Source organism: Paramormyrops kingsleyae, chromosome 18 (genome assembly GCF_048594095.1).
Source record: "Paramormyrops kingsleyae isolate MSU_618 chromosome 18, PKINGS_0.4, whole genome shotgun sequence".
NCBI classification, from domain to species: Eukaryota; Metazoa; Chordata; class Actinopteri; order Osteoglossiformes; family Mormyridae; genus Paramormyrops; species Paramormyrops kingsleyae.
The window spans coordinates 4,628,781-4,647,610 of record NC_132814.1 but is presented as its reverse complement, the minus strand read 5'-3'; the positions used below and the strand labels follow the sequence as shown (position 1 = coordinate 4,647,610).

Sequence of the window (18,830 nt, the reverse complement as noted above, 5' to 3'; positions counted from 1 at the left end):
CTTATAGCTTCAGGAATGTTTTATAAATATTAAAGATTTCCTACATTTCGTATACATAAAATTAACAAACAAACAAACACACACACACACACACACACACACACGTGTTTACCAGTTTGAAATATATTTTTGTACTTCACTTTAACTTCTTCCCATGTTCTGTATGATTGTGCTTGTATTTGATTTGTAATTATGACAATAAAATAATAATGAAACATTGGAAACGTAATACTACATGTGATAAATACTACTAAGTGATAAATACAATAACTAAAAACCACATACATTTTATTTGTCGGACACTTTTTGCCATATTAAATCTTTGAATTCATCATACCCCTCTAATAAAACGCCCTGCGTGAAAAATTGCGCCCTGTTTTTTGACATTTTGTGGAAGCCAATGAGAGACTTGCCGATCAAGTTTTCTAGAATCGATATATAGGCCTATGGGCTTTTCACGCAGCGCTGGCGTGCATAATCATTTCGGATGAATGGATCCAGCTAGACTAATCTACTACACATCTGCGTTTGAAAAACCAATTTATCCCAGATGAGTTTCACCGGCATTAACTCATCCAAGATGAGGCATCTGATCTCGGATGATTTTAGCGACGTACGGAAAATACCTCAAAGTTGCTAGCCAGGTTTTGATAGCAGAAGGCTACAGTGAGCAATATTTTGCCGACTTAGCCACACCCACCTCTGCCTGACTCCGCCCCCAGCTGAGTAGGACTTACTTCAGCATGTCACCTGCTTCTTTCAAGCCCAGCAACACGTGTGTTTATTTCTACTACAAATATATTTTATTTTGGACTTGTCAGTATTTGTCAGAGTCAACGTCATATTTTTTAATTTGTTGGTTGTGTTGACTGCTGGTTGCAAAGAAATTGCCCCGTGGGGACACTATAGCCAATCTAAATCAATGCATCTTTAATATTATCTTCAGCTCTATGATGCTTGGGAGTTAAAATATTGTTCTCCTTGGTCATAGTGCAAAAAAAGCAATAGACTATAAATATATGAGGCTTAAACGTGACATATTAAGACATAAGACAGTTTAAAATATAGCTGTATAAATGGGCAATGGAACTGAATGAACGAGACGGCTCAATAAATAGATAATGCTTTGGTTTGGTGTTATGATTCCAGTGTAGAGAAGGAGGAAGCTTAGTCCTTTTTGCTATTTGCAGAACATTTGCCCAAAATTTCTTTGCACACTTGGAAATTCACTCATTCTGGCAGATTATTTGGGAGACATTAATCACTTTTTCCAAAGTCAGCCCCACCGGAATAGAGTGACTATCACTTTTCACTCTGCAAATCACTGGTACAGGTTCACTGTGTCACAAAGCCCCTTGTGTTTTTTTTCATGGTAGATCTGAATGGCTCAGTATGTATGATGACAGGGTGTCATCTGTCTCCTTTGGGCAGGTAGAGAGTCAGAGAGAGAACAACAGTATTTTGTAGCATGCTGTTCATTGTTTGTCTAATGTGTAATGTTTGTTATGTTAAGTTACGTTGCGTTATGTGATGTTCTATGTTATGTGATGTTCTATGTTATGTGATGTTCTATGTTATGGTAGAAAATATAGGTAGTAACCTTCCCTATATCTCCCTTCCCCTTAAATTATTGATAATCGTACAGGATGTTTTTGCCCCATGTAAGTAATTCCATTACACCGTCTTTAGCACTGTAATCCTGTCTGGTCTGTCATGCGTGTGGCACTGCAGGTCCAGGAGCAACATTATTTTGTTTCACTGCCTACTGTACATGACTCAGGTGATAATAAAGCTTTACTTGACTGGACAACTTTAATTGACAGACAAACAGAAAGACATGGAAAGGGAGCATAGAAGAGTAATACAGGAGAATGAAAGAGAAGCAGAGAGAGAGAGAGAGATGGATGGAGGAAGTGACTCAAGGAGAAGGAGAGAGTGGAAGATGGGTATTGAAAGAGGACAGAAAGAGGTGGACTCTAGGAGATAAAGAAAGAGAGAGGGAGAGTCACACAGAAGAGTGGACAGAAAAACAGAAAGGAAATGGGAAGGAGAGAGAGATAGTGTTTCACTTAGAAGAGCTTCACCAGGGGGTGTACTGTGAGCAGGGAGCTGTCAGCTTGCAGGATGCTGACAAGTCCAAGAATAAACTTCAGCAGTTCCTGTGCCGTCGGTCTGCAATAAGCTTCATTTTCCTCCAGCAGAGTCATTTCAGAACAAAGACAGATGACCGCATAATTCTGCCTGGATTGGACTGGATCACTGTTGAGTACCACCAGAAGTCTGATTTTAAAGTCCAAATGGGATTATGATATTACATCCCTCTGTTTTCATCTCCTGTCTTTACCTGCACGTCCCATTTCCATTGTGAAGTAAGTTGTCTCGAAAGGCTGGGAACGTCTCACCTACTTCTGTGAAAGTCACATTGCTTAGGGAGAAGGTTTCATCATGTTCTGCTGCAGTACAAATTTGTTGACTTTTCTAGATGCTTGCATTTAAATAATTGAATAAAGGTGTGGGGTGGCACGGTGGTGCAGTGGTTAGCACTGAAACCCCTGGGACCTGGGTTCAAGTCTCTGCCAGGCAGGGGTGGACATTTCAGGTCCAGAAAGTAAAATTCCAAACCAGGATTTTGTTTCAACCAACCAGTTGAGTACTCTCTGACTGTGACTCTTTATACTCAACTGAAATGTCCACCTCTGCTGCCAGGGTTCCATGTTCAGGGTTCCATGTCGGCATGTTCTCCCCATGTTGTTGTGGGGTTCCCTCAAAGTACTTTGGTTTTCCCCAACAGTCTAAAAACATGTTGCGGCTGATTGGTTTACCAGATTACCTGTAGGTGTGTTTGTGTGAGTGAACAGTGTGTGAGTGTGCCCGGTGATGGGTTGGTGCCCCATCCTGGGTTGCTCCCATCCTCCAGACCCCCCCCTCCCACCCACGACCCTGAATAGGATAAATGGTTTCAGATAATGGATAGATAAAAGTGTGCAAATAACTCCATTACTAAGTATGTTTGTGTATATATATACAGCGCACACACACAATACTTATTTGAATATTATGTAAGTGTATATTTTAATAATTACAAATAAAACAAAAAAGTAAAAGCAGCAGTTCGGTAGTATTACTTTTCTCATCCCTAATCAGATGTCACAGACTCACTGATTGCTGGTAACGACAGTGATGCTGCTGCAGACTGATCGCTGTGAACGGCTCTCTGTGCCAAAGAGGGCGTAGCTGGTTACACACAAGGTTTGTGTAAGATCACAGTGATCATACAAGGCAACATGGAGGGTGCAGATTTTATACACAATGACATTACAGTAATGTTTCAACAGGGATTCGAACCAACAACCCTGTGGGACGTGCAGTTGCCTAATGTATAATTATGCCTTACCTGCTTTTGGTTACAATCAATATATGGATAATAAAAAATCTGTTTATACTTAATGTCTAAATGTTAAAATGTATGTAAATTGCAACAAAAAGAAAAATAATATATTAAAGGAACTCACATGAGCTGATTCATTGGATTCATTGCAGTTTGCACGGGAAAAATAAGAGACTACGAACTCCAATAACAATGTCCTTTGCCACTTCATCCCCAAGCCCAGCTAGGCTTTGTGTTTCCAGGATGAAAACAGATTTATCTCTCTCTGAATGAATTAGATCAGGCTCATTCTAGAATTGGGGGGCAGTAATTGGCTCTTTACAGCCACCTGACCTCTTGCAAGCTGTTTACTCCCAGTCACATCCCAGCAGAAATCACAGCTTGGCATTTCTCTCTTTTTCTGGACATGAGCTCTTCGTCGCTGAGGCGTGAAAGACTGACCAGAGCAGCGTGGTGCAACCAAACAGGGTCATCGAACTCCAAAGTCATCTGCAAAACTCTGGACAGGTCCTGCGACCTCCCAAGTATCCTTAACAAAGTCATATATTTGTGTCAGGAGCCGAAAACAAGCAGCATCTGTGTTGCTAAAGCTGAGTTTGCCAGCAGACCTTAAAAAACACATTTACACACATGTGGTCTTGCAGTCCTTGCCCATCCTGGATTTTTCCCGCTACTTGCACATTTCTTAAAGAGATTCTTTCCAATTTGACTGAAAAACATTAAATAATCGCAACTCCTGCTAAACATTCAAGTCAACCAAGCTGCACCCTATTATGAACTGATTGTGACTGTAAGAACACATTGCTGCCTATGGAGTTGGCGAATTGCTCTCAGATAAGTTGCTCCACTGGGTTTCATAATCAAGACAAAGGGCTCCCAAATTCACTAGTGGCTGTTTGTTTTTGTTTTTTTTAGATTTCTATGTTATAATCTGACACTAGAAACAAAGCTGTCCTTCACTCACTCTGGGCTGCCTGATTTGGCTTCATAACCTCATGGTTTTGGTTAAGAAATCAGAAATAAGGGGCACCTGGGCATGAACCTTTCTAGTCCCCCCTTCCCAGCCATGTGCCACTTAATCTATTCCTCTGGGCTGTCCAGTGTAAGACGAAACTACAACAAAATGACCTGCAATCACAGTTGAGCTCACAATGACAGGCACTTGGTTTAATGTTGAAAGCATTACAACCATGCTAGCTAGCTAGTTAGCCTTTTCCTGCATAGGGTTTCCCTGGGTCAACAGCAGGGGCTAAATTCGTCTAGTATACATGTGCCATTAGGGAGTGTCTACCTAGCATTTCTATATTTATCAGAGGATTTCATCTAAGAATGGTTGCAGACTGTCTTCAAAATGGTGAACAGGGATTGTCCCCCCCCCCAGGCCCCAAAACCTACATCTTGTGCTAACACTGTCCTAAGCCCTGGGCCACTAAGAACTAGCACTGCATAGGTACTCCATATAAAAATGAATGCTAGTGGTCTTCATAAATGGGGGACAGCGCTTGCCCCCCCCCCCCCCCCCAAGGTTATTGAACAAGTCTCGGGGGCCCCCAAAAACAACATTTGACCTGTGGCCCTAAGCCATATAATATATATATATATATATATATATATATATATATATATATATATATATATATATATATATATATATATATATAGACACACACACACACAGAGTAAAACACTTCAGCACTTCAGAACACCTGAAGGGTTTAACTCATGAACTTAAAATGAAGCACCCAATATAATATTTAGCACCGAAGGGACGATCGTGGACATGGATTGAAGGTGAGGAGCAAAGATCTGCTTTAGGTCCATATGAATCATACCATTATGTCCCACCCTCATGTTCGAGTGTCAGACCACTGCTCTTTGGCACTGGGATTTGAATGAAAGGTGATCAGCCCTTTACCAGTCTGCGAGTCGATTTTATTACCCTCCTCTGAAGTACCCAGCCTGCCCACGCCAAGCTCTTAAGCAGCATCATCTCTGGAGACTTGAGAATTTTTACACACTCGTGAGGTACAGAGCTAAGAGGTTTTAGTGAGACTGTGAAAAACTTTCAGAGTGCAGTTCTGAGAGGCATGATTGTCATCATCTCCACGTGCGACCAGGGGCAGTGTTTTCCACTAGTCAACCCACGCATTCGCGTACGGCTCGCTGGGGTTAGGGGGCCCCCTGTTGGTCAGAAATAGTCACTACACTAGGAGGAACAGGAACTTTTTGAATCGGGTCCCAAAAACGACAAACTGTGTGTGCAACTTCAGGGCCTTAGCTTAAAGGTCCTTCAGAGATCCATCTGAAAATGACCCACCCTCCGTGACTTCATAGGTGAGGGGTGGTGTGGGGGCGGGGTTAGTGGTGTAGGCAGGTTGCTCAGTCGCGCCCCCCTAGGTTTGTGCCCATAGGACTGAACGGTCCCTGTTTCCTCTATTTGCTATACTTAGTGCGCTGAATCTCTAGAGCATTTCCACACTTCTTGATTTCTCCTGGTCAGCCTGTTTATAATTCCAGGTGTCTCCCTAAAACTTCTAGCGAGCACAACCGTCCTTTCCATTCATTACCTTTGTATCTTATCACTTCTCCTCACATATTCCCACATCGCTCCCACCTCCAGCCCAGGCAGTTTCTCAAATTTATTAAATTCCAGCACGCCGGATTCACCTAACGAAGGGCTGGTCCTGGATCAGCAGATCAAGGTCTCGATCTGCGATTCGCCGAAAGAGGAGGAAGATAAACAGGTGGGAACGTGACGAGGAGGGCTTCAGCCGACGCTCTAATCTTGCGGGGGAATCACAGCAAAATCAGTAACATTAAGGAAGAGAGCGGTCTGCAAATACACCGATGCGGTATAGACTCAAGGAAGCACTGTGATCGTCAGCACTGTCGATGTTAAATCAAACGAAAAGTTTGCACTACTAAAATGTACAAAGAACGTCTGCTACATATAACTGTTCGTTATTACTACTTGGGTGGTCCAAGGTAGTGTGTATGCAATTGAGTTAGTCTGTAGCAATTCTGAAAAGTACATTTATTTATTTATTTATTTATTTATTTATTTATTTATTTATGTAGGCTATATATAGGTCTAATGATCATTTAAAATTACAAACTATCCTTTAAGAGTTCTGCCTTCTTCTTCATGGCTCTGTATAAGTCTGTATCTTTTTATGATTTTTAGGTATATGCCCTCGTTGCCGTGATCAAGAGAACACAAGAATTCAGTTCGGATAAGATAAGAATCCGTTCATTGCCGACCCCCACCCGCCCACTAAGTCACACGCACGCATGCACAAAACCCATCCCGTGCGCACGGCAGCTCCTTTAAAAAGCAAGCGGGATTTATTCATTCAGCAGAAGGAGAAGGGCGACAGGGATAAGGAGGAGGTACCGAGGTGTCCGCCAAATACCCGGGCATCACCGACACCGGCGACGGAAGCGAAGCTACTAAATGTTCACCGTTGACCACCCGGCGTCGCCACGGAGGTGGACAGCCCGCTGACTCCCACATTGCCCGCGGGAAGACGAGCAGACGAAGAGGTGGGGACCGGGCACCTGGCGCAGGACGGGATGGCGAGAGAGACCAAAGGTAAATGTGAAGCAGAACAAGTGAGCAATCGTATCGCGCCCAGATGTGCTGCGCTCTAAGCATCTGTTGGAATGCGACGTTCATGCAGGGGGTTCCAGGGGCATGTATATCAGGCACGGAGTTTATCTCCCAGACAATAACACGTGTTACATTTTGTATAAAATCAACACGGCACGTTCACGTGTTGATATTGTCACTTGGACAATATCTTTCCCAAAGATGTGGACATAAAGGTGAACATCTCGCCCTTTGGCAGCAGAGACTGAAGAGACGCTTTTCATGACCGTCAGCTGTCTGACCCGCTGTAGCCTTCAAAACACGCATAACCTGATGCGCCTTTTCCCAAAGTGATCCCGGTATCTTTCGTGGGCATAACATCGTTTATATTTCGTGATCGCGGCAGCCCCTGTGGCTGTGGTGGCCATTCAGCCCTGGTGAGCACTATACTGGAAACACGGGCGGCAACATGCAGTCATTGAAATTAGTTACTTTTCATCAATTCCCCCGTTTTCGCCCACTCCGTCAGACACCGCCACACGTAAATACAAAATGGCAAATGTCACTCTCTGAAACCCCGCTGAGTTGTACATTATAAATCAAACTCTGCTGTATATAGGCTACGTCGAGGTTTCTTTTGGACCATCAGAGGGAAACTTCAAATGCCGAACTAAATTTGACTTTAGATTTATTCGGAGCCAAGGTCATGTGTCCGCATGTGCGTGTTTTTTACGCTATATGACTTAATCTGCTGATAGGCTTTGTGTTAAAATTAAGACATTTAACACATTTATATTATTTCAGCAGGACCCTGCGCATCGCAAGCAGGGATGGCAAATTAGCCAACTAATAGCTCGTTAATTTATCCAATAGGCTAATGTGGAGTGGGAATTGCTAATGTGTCCCTTTTGATGAAATTAACGCGTTATTAAATTTATCTTCTTTGCCTAAAGCGTCGAGTTAGCGTGCAGAAATAGCAAAACCTGAAGGTCATGAAGCAAAATGTGTGTAAATGTGTTTTTTAAGGTCGAACACGTCCGACTGTGCCTACGGGTCCGAGTGGATGTTTTGAAAGGGGAATATAATTTTGAAAAGTAATCTCAGTAAGATTTGTGTAAAGATACGTTTAGGTTTATTACGCAGGTTATATTACGTTTATTCGATAGGTATAGCCTAGATAGAGATGAAACGCATTTTTATTTTTTTGTTTGCTTATTTGTTAGGCGGCGGTGGGGGGGGGGGGGGGTACGTTTTTTATACTGAGTACCTGGAGCAAGTATTGAGACAAGGAATAAAGTGATAAAGTGCATAGAATTTGTCGCAAATCACCAGCATGGCTGAAACATCGGAAGTCCACAGCCATTTAATTGGGAAAAATGTTGATGGGGAAAGCAATGAAAATGTAGAAAAACTGGGATCCACACAGCAAGGAAATATAAATCGCTGTATTGCTTTTGAGCGAGATGAGCAGGGAGGCGTCCGATCGCGGCTGTGGGGGTGGGGTGGGGCGGGGGGGGGGGGGGCGTGGGGCGTTGGTTACTCACCTTTAGCATAAGAGGTCCGATCACAGCCTCTCCTCCACCTGGAACCCCAGAGCTTACGCAGGGAAGGGGATTTCTGGTGCTCTTGCAAATCGGCTCATTAACATAAAAATTAACATTGGCTTGTGTGAAAGGACGCAGTAAATACGATGTACCATAATCACTGTGTGATGCAGACAGACAGTCTCGTGCAGGTTTTATTCTGGTCGTGAAGATGCAGAAGTTTAAGAGGAGCAGAAATGAAGGCTCATCGCTGTATTTGAACAGACGGCTGTGGATGTGTGGTGACAGTCAACATCTCCTTGTCCGTCACATGTTTTACCAGGGTATGGTACCGTAGTGCGGACACCCTAACAAGGAGAAGACCGCAGCATTTTATAACTATTCCCGCATAGAGAAGCGGCTCTGCGTTTCCTTCAGATCAATCCCTGTACATACAAACAGCCACCAAAGCTGCCAACAGGATGATCCGTCACTGTCTACACATGACTTACTTCCCCAGTGCTAAAAGGTTACTTAATTACTGTGCCACCTTTCCTTCTGTGATTAGCAACGTGCTATGTCTTGTGCTATATTTCAACTGCACTGTTTAAGCCTATATTTGCATTCACATAGTAACCATTCTGCACTCTATTCTGTGTTCAGTGACTTTTGATGTATGTTGTATATTTTATGTTTGGGAATTGTTCTGTATTGTATACTATCTGCTTGTGTCTACATGTGTCCTGTGCGGTATAGGCTACTTTAAGATGCGTATTTTGCTTTGTGTATTATTTACGTCCTGTTTCTATATTTAGTTTGCTGTTGTCACTCGATGGGTTAAACTGTACAAAAAATCCCACTGGGCCGGATTGCGCAGTAATATAGGATAATACACAACTTGAGGCACACAAATAACTTAGTGTCTCAGTTATTACTCAAGAATAAAGCATGAGCTAATGCAGTTCCTGCATGAAATACATGAACTGTCATGATTGATTACTGATGAATGAACATGGGATCAGTATGTAAATAACATGTATTACTGGTTAATTAATTAATACATGAAGTAAGTACTCCTACACTGTGTAGGTGTAGTAGAGAGACTGAGGAGAAAAGTGTGGGATCAGACCACTGTGTAGGTGGATGCCCCTGTTTCCCTGATTCAGCTGCTTTTTTTGAGTTGGCACTGCTTGAGGGTGACATTGTGCATATGTCAATGCCGATTATAATCAGAGGCAAACAGATGCTGGTCTGGGTGCTTATAAATACTCACAGTCCCAACCTGGAGCTCACGAGTGCACCGCACAGACGTAACCACATGTTACACACTGTTTCCCTCAGACCTCTGTGATGTTTGCTTTTCAAAGGAAGAAGAAGCAGTGAGGAGGGCAGGGGGATAAAGCAAAGAGGGGAACTGCATCCTCTCTGAGTCACTAAGACTGAAGGTCCTGCAAGAGCAGCATGAGAAATTCTACTGAGTCACGCAGTAGGATTTATGAAACTTTGGACAATTATTTGTTGAAAGCTGTGCTATAAATCTATGAGCATTAGAGTCTGACTTACAAACCTTACTGGTTCGTGGTCCATATAAATGAACAAGCTTGTTTGATACGTTTTAACGGAAGCGGTCAAACTCCCACAACTTATTTTGTTCTCTTGTAGAATTTGATCATGGGAATTTTACTTGCACAAAAATGTTGAGGGTTGAATGAAAAATGATTGGTTCAGAGAGATAACCAATCAGATTGTAGAAGAGGTAGGTCCAAGCAACTAGAAGAGGTAGGATCAACTAATCAGATGTCTTGGTCCTACCTCCTCTAGTTGCTTGGACCCACCTCCTCCTTATAGAGTTATCTCTCAGAACCAATCATTTTTCATTCTTCCCTCAGAATTTTTTTGTAAGTAGCATTGAAGCATTGAGCATTGAATACAGGTTAAGGAGGCGGGGCAGTAACCCCATGAAGGTCCTGCTGTTGTACCTTTGACCACAATGCTCCATGTGTTCAGTAAGTATGACTAGCAGGTCACACACTGGCCGAGGAGCTGGGCTTTAACACCAGTGACTGTATAACTGCTCAAGAGTGTAAATCACAGACTACATTTGATTAGCTTTAATCCATTGAATTAGGCCATGCGAGCAGTCACCTTCTCTCTAGTCATTCTGTCTCCATGGCGATCCACCAGATACCTCTCAGTGTGTATGAGGTCACGACTAAGACCCACTCCACCACGGATCATTCTGCTTAAAAGTTTGTTCTGGCACGTGGAACAATGAACCTTTGTTCAGCTGATAAAACTCTGGTGATAAGGGCTTCTATTTTTTACCTGAACATCAAGTAATTAGTTACTCACTTTACCTTAACCACCAGTATCCTTGTTCTCCTAACCAGTTAGCAAGGTTATTTATGTTAATGAAAACAAAGACTATTAGAAAACATATTAATAAATAAGAAAATTAAAATATTATGAAAACATTAAATATGAAAATATAAAAAAGTTAAAACTAGAACTAGAACAAAAATGATAAATATTGCTTCTCAAACTAACTGAAGTAAAATAAAACAAAGGTCAAATACTTTCCATTACCGTTATGAAATACTAATTAGCTTATTTAATGATTTGCTTATATTTAATTACCATTAATAGTGTCTGGAATATGTTCTGCTCATTTACAGGACATTAGTACATAACGTGCATTGTGTTTTCATTTGGATTCTTTAAAAATCAGACACATAAAACAGCTCTACATTTTTCAGTCTATCCCTAGAAGTTACTAAAACTTAAACTGAAATTAAAATATGTAAACACCAAATAGAAATACTGTATGTGTAAAATAAAAACTCATAAAGCACATTGGCAAATAAGTAAATAAGTAAAACTAAACTGGATTTCAAATGAAAATTGGAAAAATAAAAAATAAAACCTAAATTAAGAAACCATACTGACAGTGACCGGTAGGTAACTGTTAGTGCTTACAATAGCGTAGGAGAGAGTTTGATATTGGGGGGGGGGACTAATAATATAAGGTCTATTTATAGGGGAGACGATCAAAGCCAAATTAAATATTGGGTACATGCCCCCCCTCCCCCGTCCCCTCTGGGTCCTACACCCCTGAGTGCTCCAGCTTCCCCCCCCCAGGAGGAAGCTCTGCAGCGGGGACACCCCCGCTGTCAGCGCGGAGCACCGGCCATATCCTCTCGCCTCCTGTGTGACACGTTACTGTGGAGAGACGGAGCTCTTCGCGGCGAACGGTGCTGGAAGACGCCCGCTGAGCCGGAGCTGAATCTCTCTGCAGCTGCTGTAATTTAGTCGACGCGTTTGTAAATCCCACACGGCTCAACCCGCTTCGCTACTTTTAAAGGCGACTTTTTCTCAAATTACCCAGGATGGGGAGAGCGATGGCTCTTTAGCCTCGGATTAGATGACTCAGTTCTCTTTTTTTGCACTCTCAATGATGATTATTCTTATTGGTTCTGGAACTTCTTAAAGCTCAGGGAAAAAGATACCCATTCTCTCTCTCTGCTTTAGATGCCCATTAAGGCAGTAAGGGTAGTGTAAAAATAATAATAAGCACACAATCCCCTTTATATTCTGGTCCATTTGAATACGGCCTCATTTTAGGGGTAATCCATTTTTTTCAGCCCTTTGACACATCTTTATATTCAGCTAATTTAGCATGTGACAATATGTAGTTCATTTAATTAGATCAGTTCACTTGCCCTATATTACACCAAATTATGCCATATTACGTTAAACATATTAAACTTAATCAGCCTCATTGCTAATCTACTGAATTACACAATAACAGCCCAAAAGGCAGCTCTGCTGCTCAGTGACATATTTTTCATTACTCGAGAGAAAATACCTCATTTATAACTAGGCTTTGTAGTCTGGCTTATTCTACATGTTATCTGAGGACTGAACAGTAATATTGAAAATTAAAATGAAATATTAGATTGTAAAACTAACACGGAGAGATCGGGATAATGAAGAAGCAGAGAGTTTATGGTAATTAGAAGTCCGTCTGCAGGGGCCTGCAGAGATCTCCGTCTTAGATCCAGCACAGCAAACTGTGATATTTTTAACGAGTGAAAAATCTGAGGAATGCGACTGACCGAAAGGATCTTCTCTCTGCTGCAGTGAACTTGTTTTTGTCTGAAAGAAATATAATGGAAATCCAGGAGATCTGGGCACAGAATCTGCTTTCATCTCTGGGAGGTGTTTTAGAGGAGGGATAGATGAGTGGGGAGAAAGCTTTGAAAACGTTAAATCCTTACGATGGTCTGCATTCTAGGATAAATAAAGCTCACCTGTCTATTATACCTGCTGATGCCCCCAGGGGTTGTTGGTCAGGCCTGGAAACCAGAAACTGACTGCTGAGTGGTGGAGTTGGAATCAGGGGGTCAATAGACGTCTCAGGAAGGTGTCAGCATTGATTTGATCAGACAGGTCTAATGCGCCTCCGCCACCCCCCCCCAAATCTCTCAGAGGGAGAGAAAAAAAACTCGACATCCATGGAACGTGACTCTACTCCTCGAAGGGCAGGATCTGGCAGTTTGAAAGAGGCTCGATTTTAATTAGAATCGGAAACATTAGGCGGAGGAAGGTATTTTGCAGATCACATCAGAGCATCATGTTCTGAGGTGGGGTTCAAAACCAGCTCAGCCAGTCCCTTTAGAATGGGGGAGCATGAATAAACTGGACCCTTCAGGAAAACTGGGAAGGACACACCAAAGGAGGGGCCGCTTGTCTGTAATCTGCCCGCCCGCCTGCCCGCGCCCCGCTTGTCTGTAATCCGCCAGTCTGCACCCCGCTTGTCTGTAATCCGCCCGCCTGCCCGTCCGCACCCCGCTTGTCTGTAATCCGCCCGCCCTCGCGTCCGCACCCCGCTTGTCTGTAATCAGACCGCCTGCCTGCCCACCCGTCCGCGCCCTGCTTGTCTGTAATCCGCCCGCCTGCCCGTCCGCACCCCGCTTGTCTGTAATCCACCCGCCCGCGCCCCCGCGCCCCACTTGTCTGTAATCCGCCCGCCCATGTGTCCGCACCCCGCTTGTCTATAATCCGCCTGCCCGCCCGTACGCGCCCTGCTTGTCTGTAATCCGCCCGCCTGCCCGTCCGCACCCCGCTTGTCTGTAATCCACCCGCCCGCGCGTCCGCGCCCCGCTTGTCTGTAATCCGTCCGCCTGCCCGTCCACACCCCGCTTGTCTGTAATCCGCCCGCCTGCCCGTCCGCACCCCGCTTGTCTGTAATCCACCCGCCTGCCCGTCCGCACCCCGCTTGTCTGTAATCCGCCCGCCCTCGCGTCCGCACCCCGCTTGTCTGTAATCAGACCGCCCGCCTGCCCGCGCGTCCGCGCCCCGCTTGTCTGTAATCCGCCCGCCTGCCCGTCCGCACCCCGCTTGTCTGTAATCCGCCCGCCCTCGCGTCCGCACCCCGCTTGTCTGTAATCCGCCCGCCTGCCCGCCCGTCCGCACCCCGCTTGTCTGTAATCCGCCCGCCTGCCCGTCCGCACCCCGCTTGTCTGTAATCCGCCCGCCTGCCCGTCCGCACCCCGCTTGTCTGTAATCCGCCCGGCCGCCCGTCCGCACCCCGCTTGTCTGTAATCCGCCCGGCCGCCCGTCCACACCCCGCTTGTCTGTAATCACACTGCCCGCGCGTCCGCACCCCGCTTGTCTGTAATCACACCGCCTGCCTGCCCACCCGTCCGCGCCCTGCTTGTCTGTAATCCGCCCGCCTGCCCGTTCGCACCCCGCTTGTCTGTAATCCGCCCGGCCGCCCGTCCGCACCCCGCTTGTCTGTAATCCGCCCAGCCGCCCGTCTGCACCCCGCTTGTCTGTAATCCGCCCGCCCGCGCATCCGCGCCCCGCTTGTCTGTAATCCGCCCGCCCATGTGTCCGCACCCCGCTTGTCTGTAATCACACCGCCCGCGCGTCCGCACCCCGCTTGTCTGTAATCACACCGCCCGCGCGTCCGCGCCCCGCTTGTCTGTAATCACACTGCCCGCGCGTCCGCGCCCAGCTTGTCTGTAATCCGCCCGCCCGCGCGTCCGTGCCCCGCTTGTCTGTAATCACACTGCCCGCGCGTCCGCACCCCGCTTGTCTGAAATCACACCGCCCGCCCGTCCGTGCCCCGCTTGCTGCCTGCCTCCTGATGAATCACCACCGCCTCTGTCCCATGTTTCCGTCAGGGCTGCCTTTCACTGTGCCGCACACAACAGGCCGGGATTCGGTGCGGAGCTAAAAATAGCCCATGTGCAGGGGCCGGGGATGAGGGGGGGGGGAGGCTGGAGGGAGCTCAACACTTCTGCCTCCGCTCTCCTGTCGGCGCGCTCATTCATTTATGCAGTGGTGGGAGCTGGCAGCGTTGCGCGAAGAGGTTTGAAATTGCAGCCGGGGGGGGGGGGGGTGGGGGGGGCAGTGATTTTGAGCACTCGAGTGCTTTTTTGTGATCCGTGAGGCTGCAGGGTTCAGCGTGGGTGGGGGCAGTATATGTTTAGTATGTGTGTGTGTGTGTGTGTCCCCACAAAGATCTGTGAATGCAACCAATAAAGTAAATGTGCCAACAGTCTTGTATTTTGGTTACTTATGGTTAAGGTTAAGGCTGGTTAGGGGTTAAGGTCGTCATTGTCGGGATTACAGTTTTCCCCATAGAAATGAATGGAGAGTCTCCACAAAAATATAATTACAAACCTGTGTGTGTGTGTGTGTGAGTATGTGCGTGTGTGTGTGTGCGTGTGTGCACGCGTGTGTGTGTATGCTCTCGATGGATCCAAAACAGTTGCTCATCTAAATTGACAAATTACCCACCACATACCTCAGGACATGGCATGTGCCTCAAAGGTCATCAGCATGAGGCCCAGGGGGGTCCAAGCTGTTGTACCTTTGAGAAGTCGCTTAAAAACCATCTAGCTATATAAATAAAGACTGTAGTAACATCGACATTCCTCTTGGGGTGCTGATTTGCACGGCACCATGCCTGTATGACTGATCACTACGAGAGCATTATTGGGGCTTGCGCTGGTGCTTAAGCCTCAGTCGATTCATACTTGGAAACTTTGCCCTGCTTTATTGCCCCTTTCTCTCTCTCTCTCTCTGACCTCCTTTTATTCATACAGCTCAGAATACGATTAACTCAGAGGGCCTCCATCAGTGACTGTCTATTGCTTTGGCGACTGACGTTCTGATGTGTGAACGAAAGCTGTGTCGTCGTAAGACCGGTGGGATGGAAAAAAGCCGATAAGGATCATGGGCACATCGTTAATAGTGCTCTCTCTGCTTTTGATGCTCATTATTTCTCTCTGCTTTAGATGCCCGTTCTCTCTCTCTGCTTTTGATGCCCATTATCTCTCTCTGCTTTAGATGCCCGTTCTCTCTCTCTGCTTTAGATGCCCGTTCTCTCTCTCTGCTTTAGATTCCCGTTCTCTCTCTCTGCTTTAGATGCCCGTTCTCTCTCTCTGCTTTAGATTCCCGTTCTCTCTCTCTGTGTTTTAGATGCCCGTTCTCTCTCTCTGCTTTAGATGCCCGTTCTCTCTCTCTGCTTTAGATTCCCGTTCTCTCTCTCTGTGTTTTAGATGCCCGTTCTCTCTCTCTGCTTTTGATGCCCGTTCTCTCTCTCTGCTTTTGATGCCCATTATTTCTCTCTGCTTTAGATGCCCGTTCTCTCTCTCTGCTTTAGATTCCCGTTCTCTCTCTCTGTGTTTTAGATGCCCGTTCTCTCTCTCTGCTTTTGATGCCCGTTCTCTCTCTCTGTGTTTTAGATGCCCGTTCTCTCTCTCTGCTTTTGATGCCCGTTCTCTCTCTCTGCTTTTGATGCCCATTATTTCTCTCTGCTTTAGATGCCCGTTCTCTCTCTCTGCTTTAGATGCCCGTTCTCTCTCTCTGCTTTAGATGCCCGTTCTCTCTCTGTGTTTTAGATGCCCGTTCTCGCTCTCTGCTTTAGATGCCCGTTCTCTCTCTCTGCTTTAGATGCCCGTTCTCTCTCTCTGCTTTAGATTCCCGTTCTCTCTCTGTGTTTTAGATGCCCGTTCTCTCTCTCTGCTTTAGATGCCCGTTCTCTCTCTCTGCTTTAGATTCCCGTTCTCTCTCTCTGTGTTTTAGATGCCCGTTCTCTCTCTCTGCTTTTGATGCCCGTTCTCTCTCTCTGCTTTTGATGCCCATTATTTCTCTCTGCTTTAGATGCCCGTTCTCTCTCTCTGCTTTAGATGCCCGTTCTCTCTCCCTGCTTAGATGCCCATTATCTCTTTCAGTTTTAGATGCCCGTTCTCTCTCTCTGCTTTAGATTCCCGTTCTCTCTCTCTGCTTTAGATGCCCGTTCTCTCTCTCTGCTTTAGATGCCCGTTCTCTCTCTCTGCTTTAGATGCCCATTCTCTCTCTCTGCTTTAGATTCCCGTTCTCTCTCTCTGCTTTAGATGCCCGTTCTCTCTCTCTGCTTTAGATTCCCGTTCTCTCTCTCTGTGTTTTAGATGCCCGTTCTCTCTCTCTGTTTTAGATGCCCGTTCTCTCTCTCTGCTTTAGATGCCCGTTCTCTCTCTCTGCTTTAGATTCCCGTTCTCGCTCTCTGCTTTAGATTCCCGTTCTCTCTCTCTGTGTTTTAGATGCCCGTTCTCTCTCTGTGTTTTAGATGCCCGTTCTCGCTCTCTGCTTTAGATTCCCGTTCTCTCTCTCTGTGTTTTAGATGCCCGTTCTCTCTCTGTGTTTTAGATGCCCGTTCTCTCTCTCTGCTTTTGATGCCCGTTCTCTCTCTCTGCTTTAGATGCCCGTTCTCTCTCTCTGCTTTAGATGCCCGTTCTCTCTCTCTGCTTTTGATGCCCATTATTTCTCTCTGCTTTAGATGCCCGTTCTCTCTCTCTGCTTTAGATGCCCATTCTCTCTCTCTGCTTTAGATGCCCGTTCTCTCTCTCTGCGTTTTCACCAACATCAGAGGAGCTCCTGACACGTGGGAGAAAATGGACCGATCAGCCAATTATGGGCGAAGGAAGAGACGTAGCTAAACTCGGACAATGAGTGCCATTAGCCAGTTATTTCATCCTTTATTTATTTTACACAGGCCTGGGTAAAAGCAGGAGGTCGCTTTGTCGGGGCGATTATTGAACCACTGAACCGAACCAAGCGCAGTTAGGCTGCAAATGAAAAGCTGGTGATGTTCACACTGGAGGGTTACTATCGCTAACGAGAACTAAAATATTTTCGTAACTGAAATAAAATAAGATACGAAAATAAAATTCAAAACTACAATTAAGCAGAAACTGTTAATATTGGGTAAAGCTTTTCATTAACTACACCTTCAGGATGTCTTTTATAATGCATTTCATAAGCAGCCTAAAAGTACACCATAACATGCTAACAAACCTTTACAGCATTAATACACATTCATAACAAACATAATATGATTATAATGTTTGTTATTATATAATGTTTCTTATTGCTGTGTAATACAGCTGTTAAACGATATTAAGATGCTACGGTATACTTACTGTTTATGAATGCTCTATGAATGCATTATGAAGGAAGGGGCTGGAAATGTAAAGCATTACGAAATATTACTTCCAAAAATAATGGTAATAAAATAAAAACAAGGATCAAATACTTTCTATTGCCCTTTAAATATACTAAAGTAATGATTTGTATATCTCTAATTAGCATAAATAATGCCTGGAACATGGTTTGCCCATATTGGGGCATTAATACATAATGGGTGTTGTGTGTCCATGTGAGATACTCTAAAGATCAGATACATCAAATAGCTCTACAACTTTGAGTCTATCCCTGGAAATAAAATTACTACAACTGGAACTGAAACTAAAATACTCAAAAACTAAATAGAAAAAGATCTAAAAATAAAAACTAATAAAACAACATTGAAACTAAGTAAAACTAAACTGTATTCCAAACGAAAACTGAAAATAATATAAAAATAAAGATTAAATTTTAAAAAATCAAAACTGTAATAACACTAGTTCCTATAACAGTTGACTATTACATCAGGACCAGTTTGTAGCAAATAAATATACCAGCTATGTGTCTGGACCCACCTTTAAATCCTTTTATGTGTTATGATGTTTATGTGTTTAAATACTGAGGTATTAGGCGTCATTCTCTGTCTCTCCGTTTCAGGAGATCCGATGGGTTTTTGATGCAAGGTCACTACCTGGTGCACGAATCGTGCAAATTCAGCACGCTGTGTGTTTTTGCTCCCCGGTTTTTAATTAAAGATGGACTGTCTCATGCAGTTCAGCCGTCTGCGGTACAGATAAGTGGGAGGATGGAATACCAAGGCTTGGGTAGTCTCAGGAGGTCAGAACACACCAACCCCCCCCCCCCCCCGTGACTC

The 18,830-nt window shown here is 44.8% G+C and overlaps 1 protein-coding gene across 4 annotated transcripts in view; it reads left to right on the top strand.

Moving 5' to 3' along the window:
* The first annotated feature begins 2,165 nt into the window (after window positions 1–2,165).
* Window positions 2,166–18,830, top strand: part of LOC111833076 (membrane-associated phosphatidylinositol transfer protein 3-like) — a 44,950-nt gene continuing 28,285 nt past the window's right edge. The window contains exons 1-4 of one of the 4 annotated variants that reach the window (XM_023791002.2): window positions 2,166–2,369; window positions 3,800–3,912; window positions 6,009–6,132; window positions 6,573–6,980. In XM_023791002.2, coding sequence (XP_023646770.2) covers window positions 6,962–6,980 — 19 coding nt within the window. In that variant the 5' untranslated portion in view covers window positions 2,166–2,369; window positions 3,800–3,912; window positions 6,009–6,132; window positions 6,573–6,961. Of the gene's footprint in view, window positions 2,370–3,799; window positions 3,913–5,749; window positions 6,133–6,190; window positions 6,374–6,572; window positions 6,981–18,830 lie in introns of those variants that run through there. The other 3 variants (XM_023791003.2, XM_023791001.2, XM_023791000.2) reach the window with 3 other exon arrangements.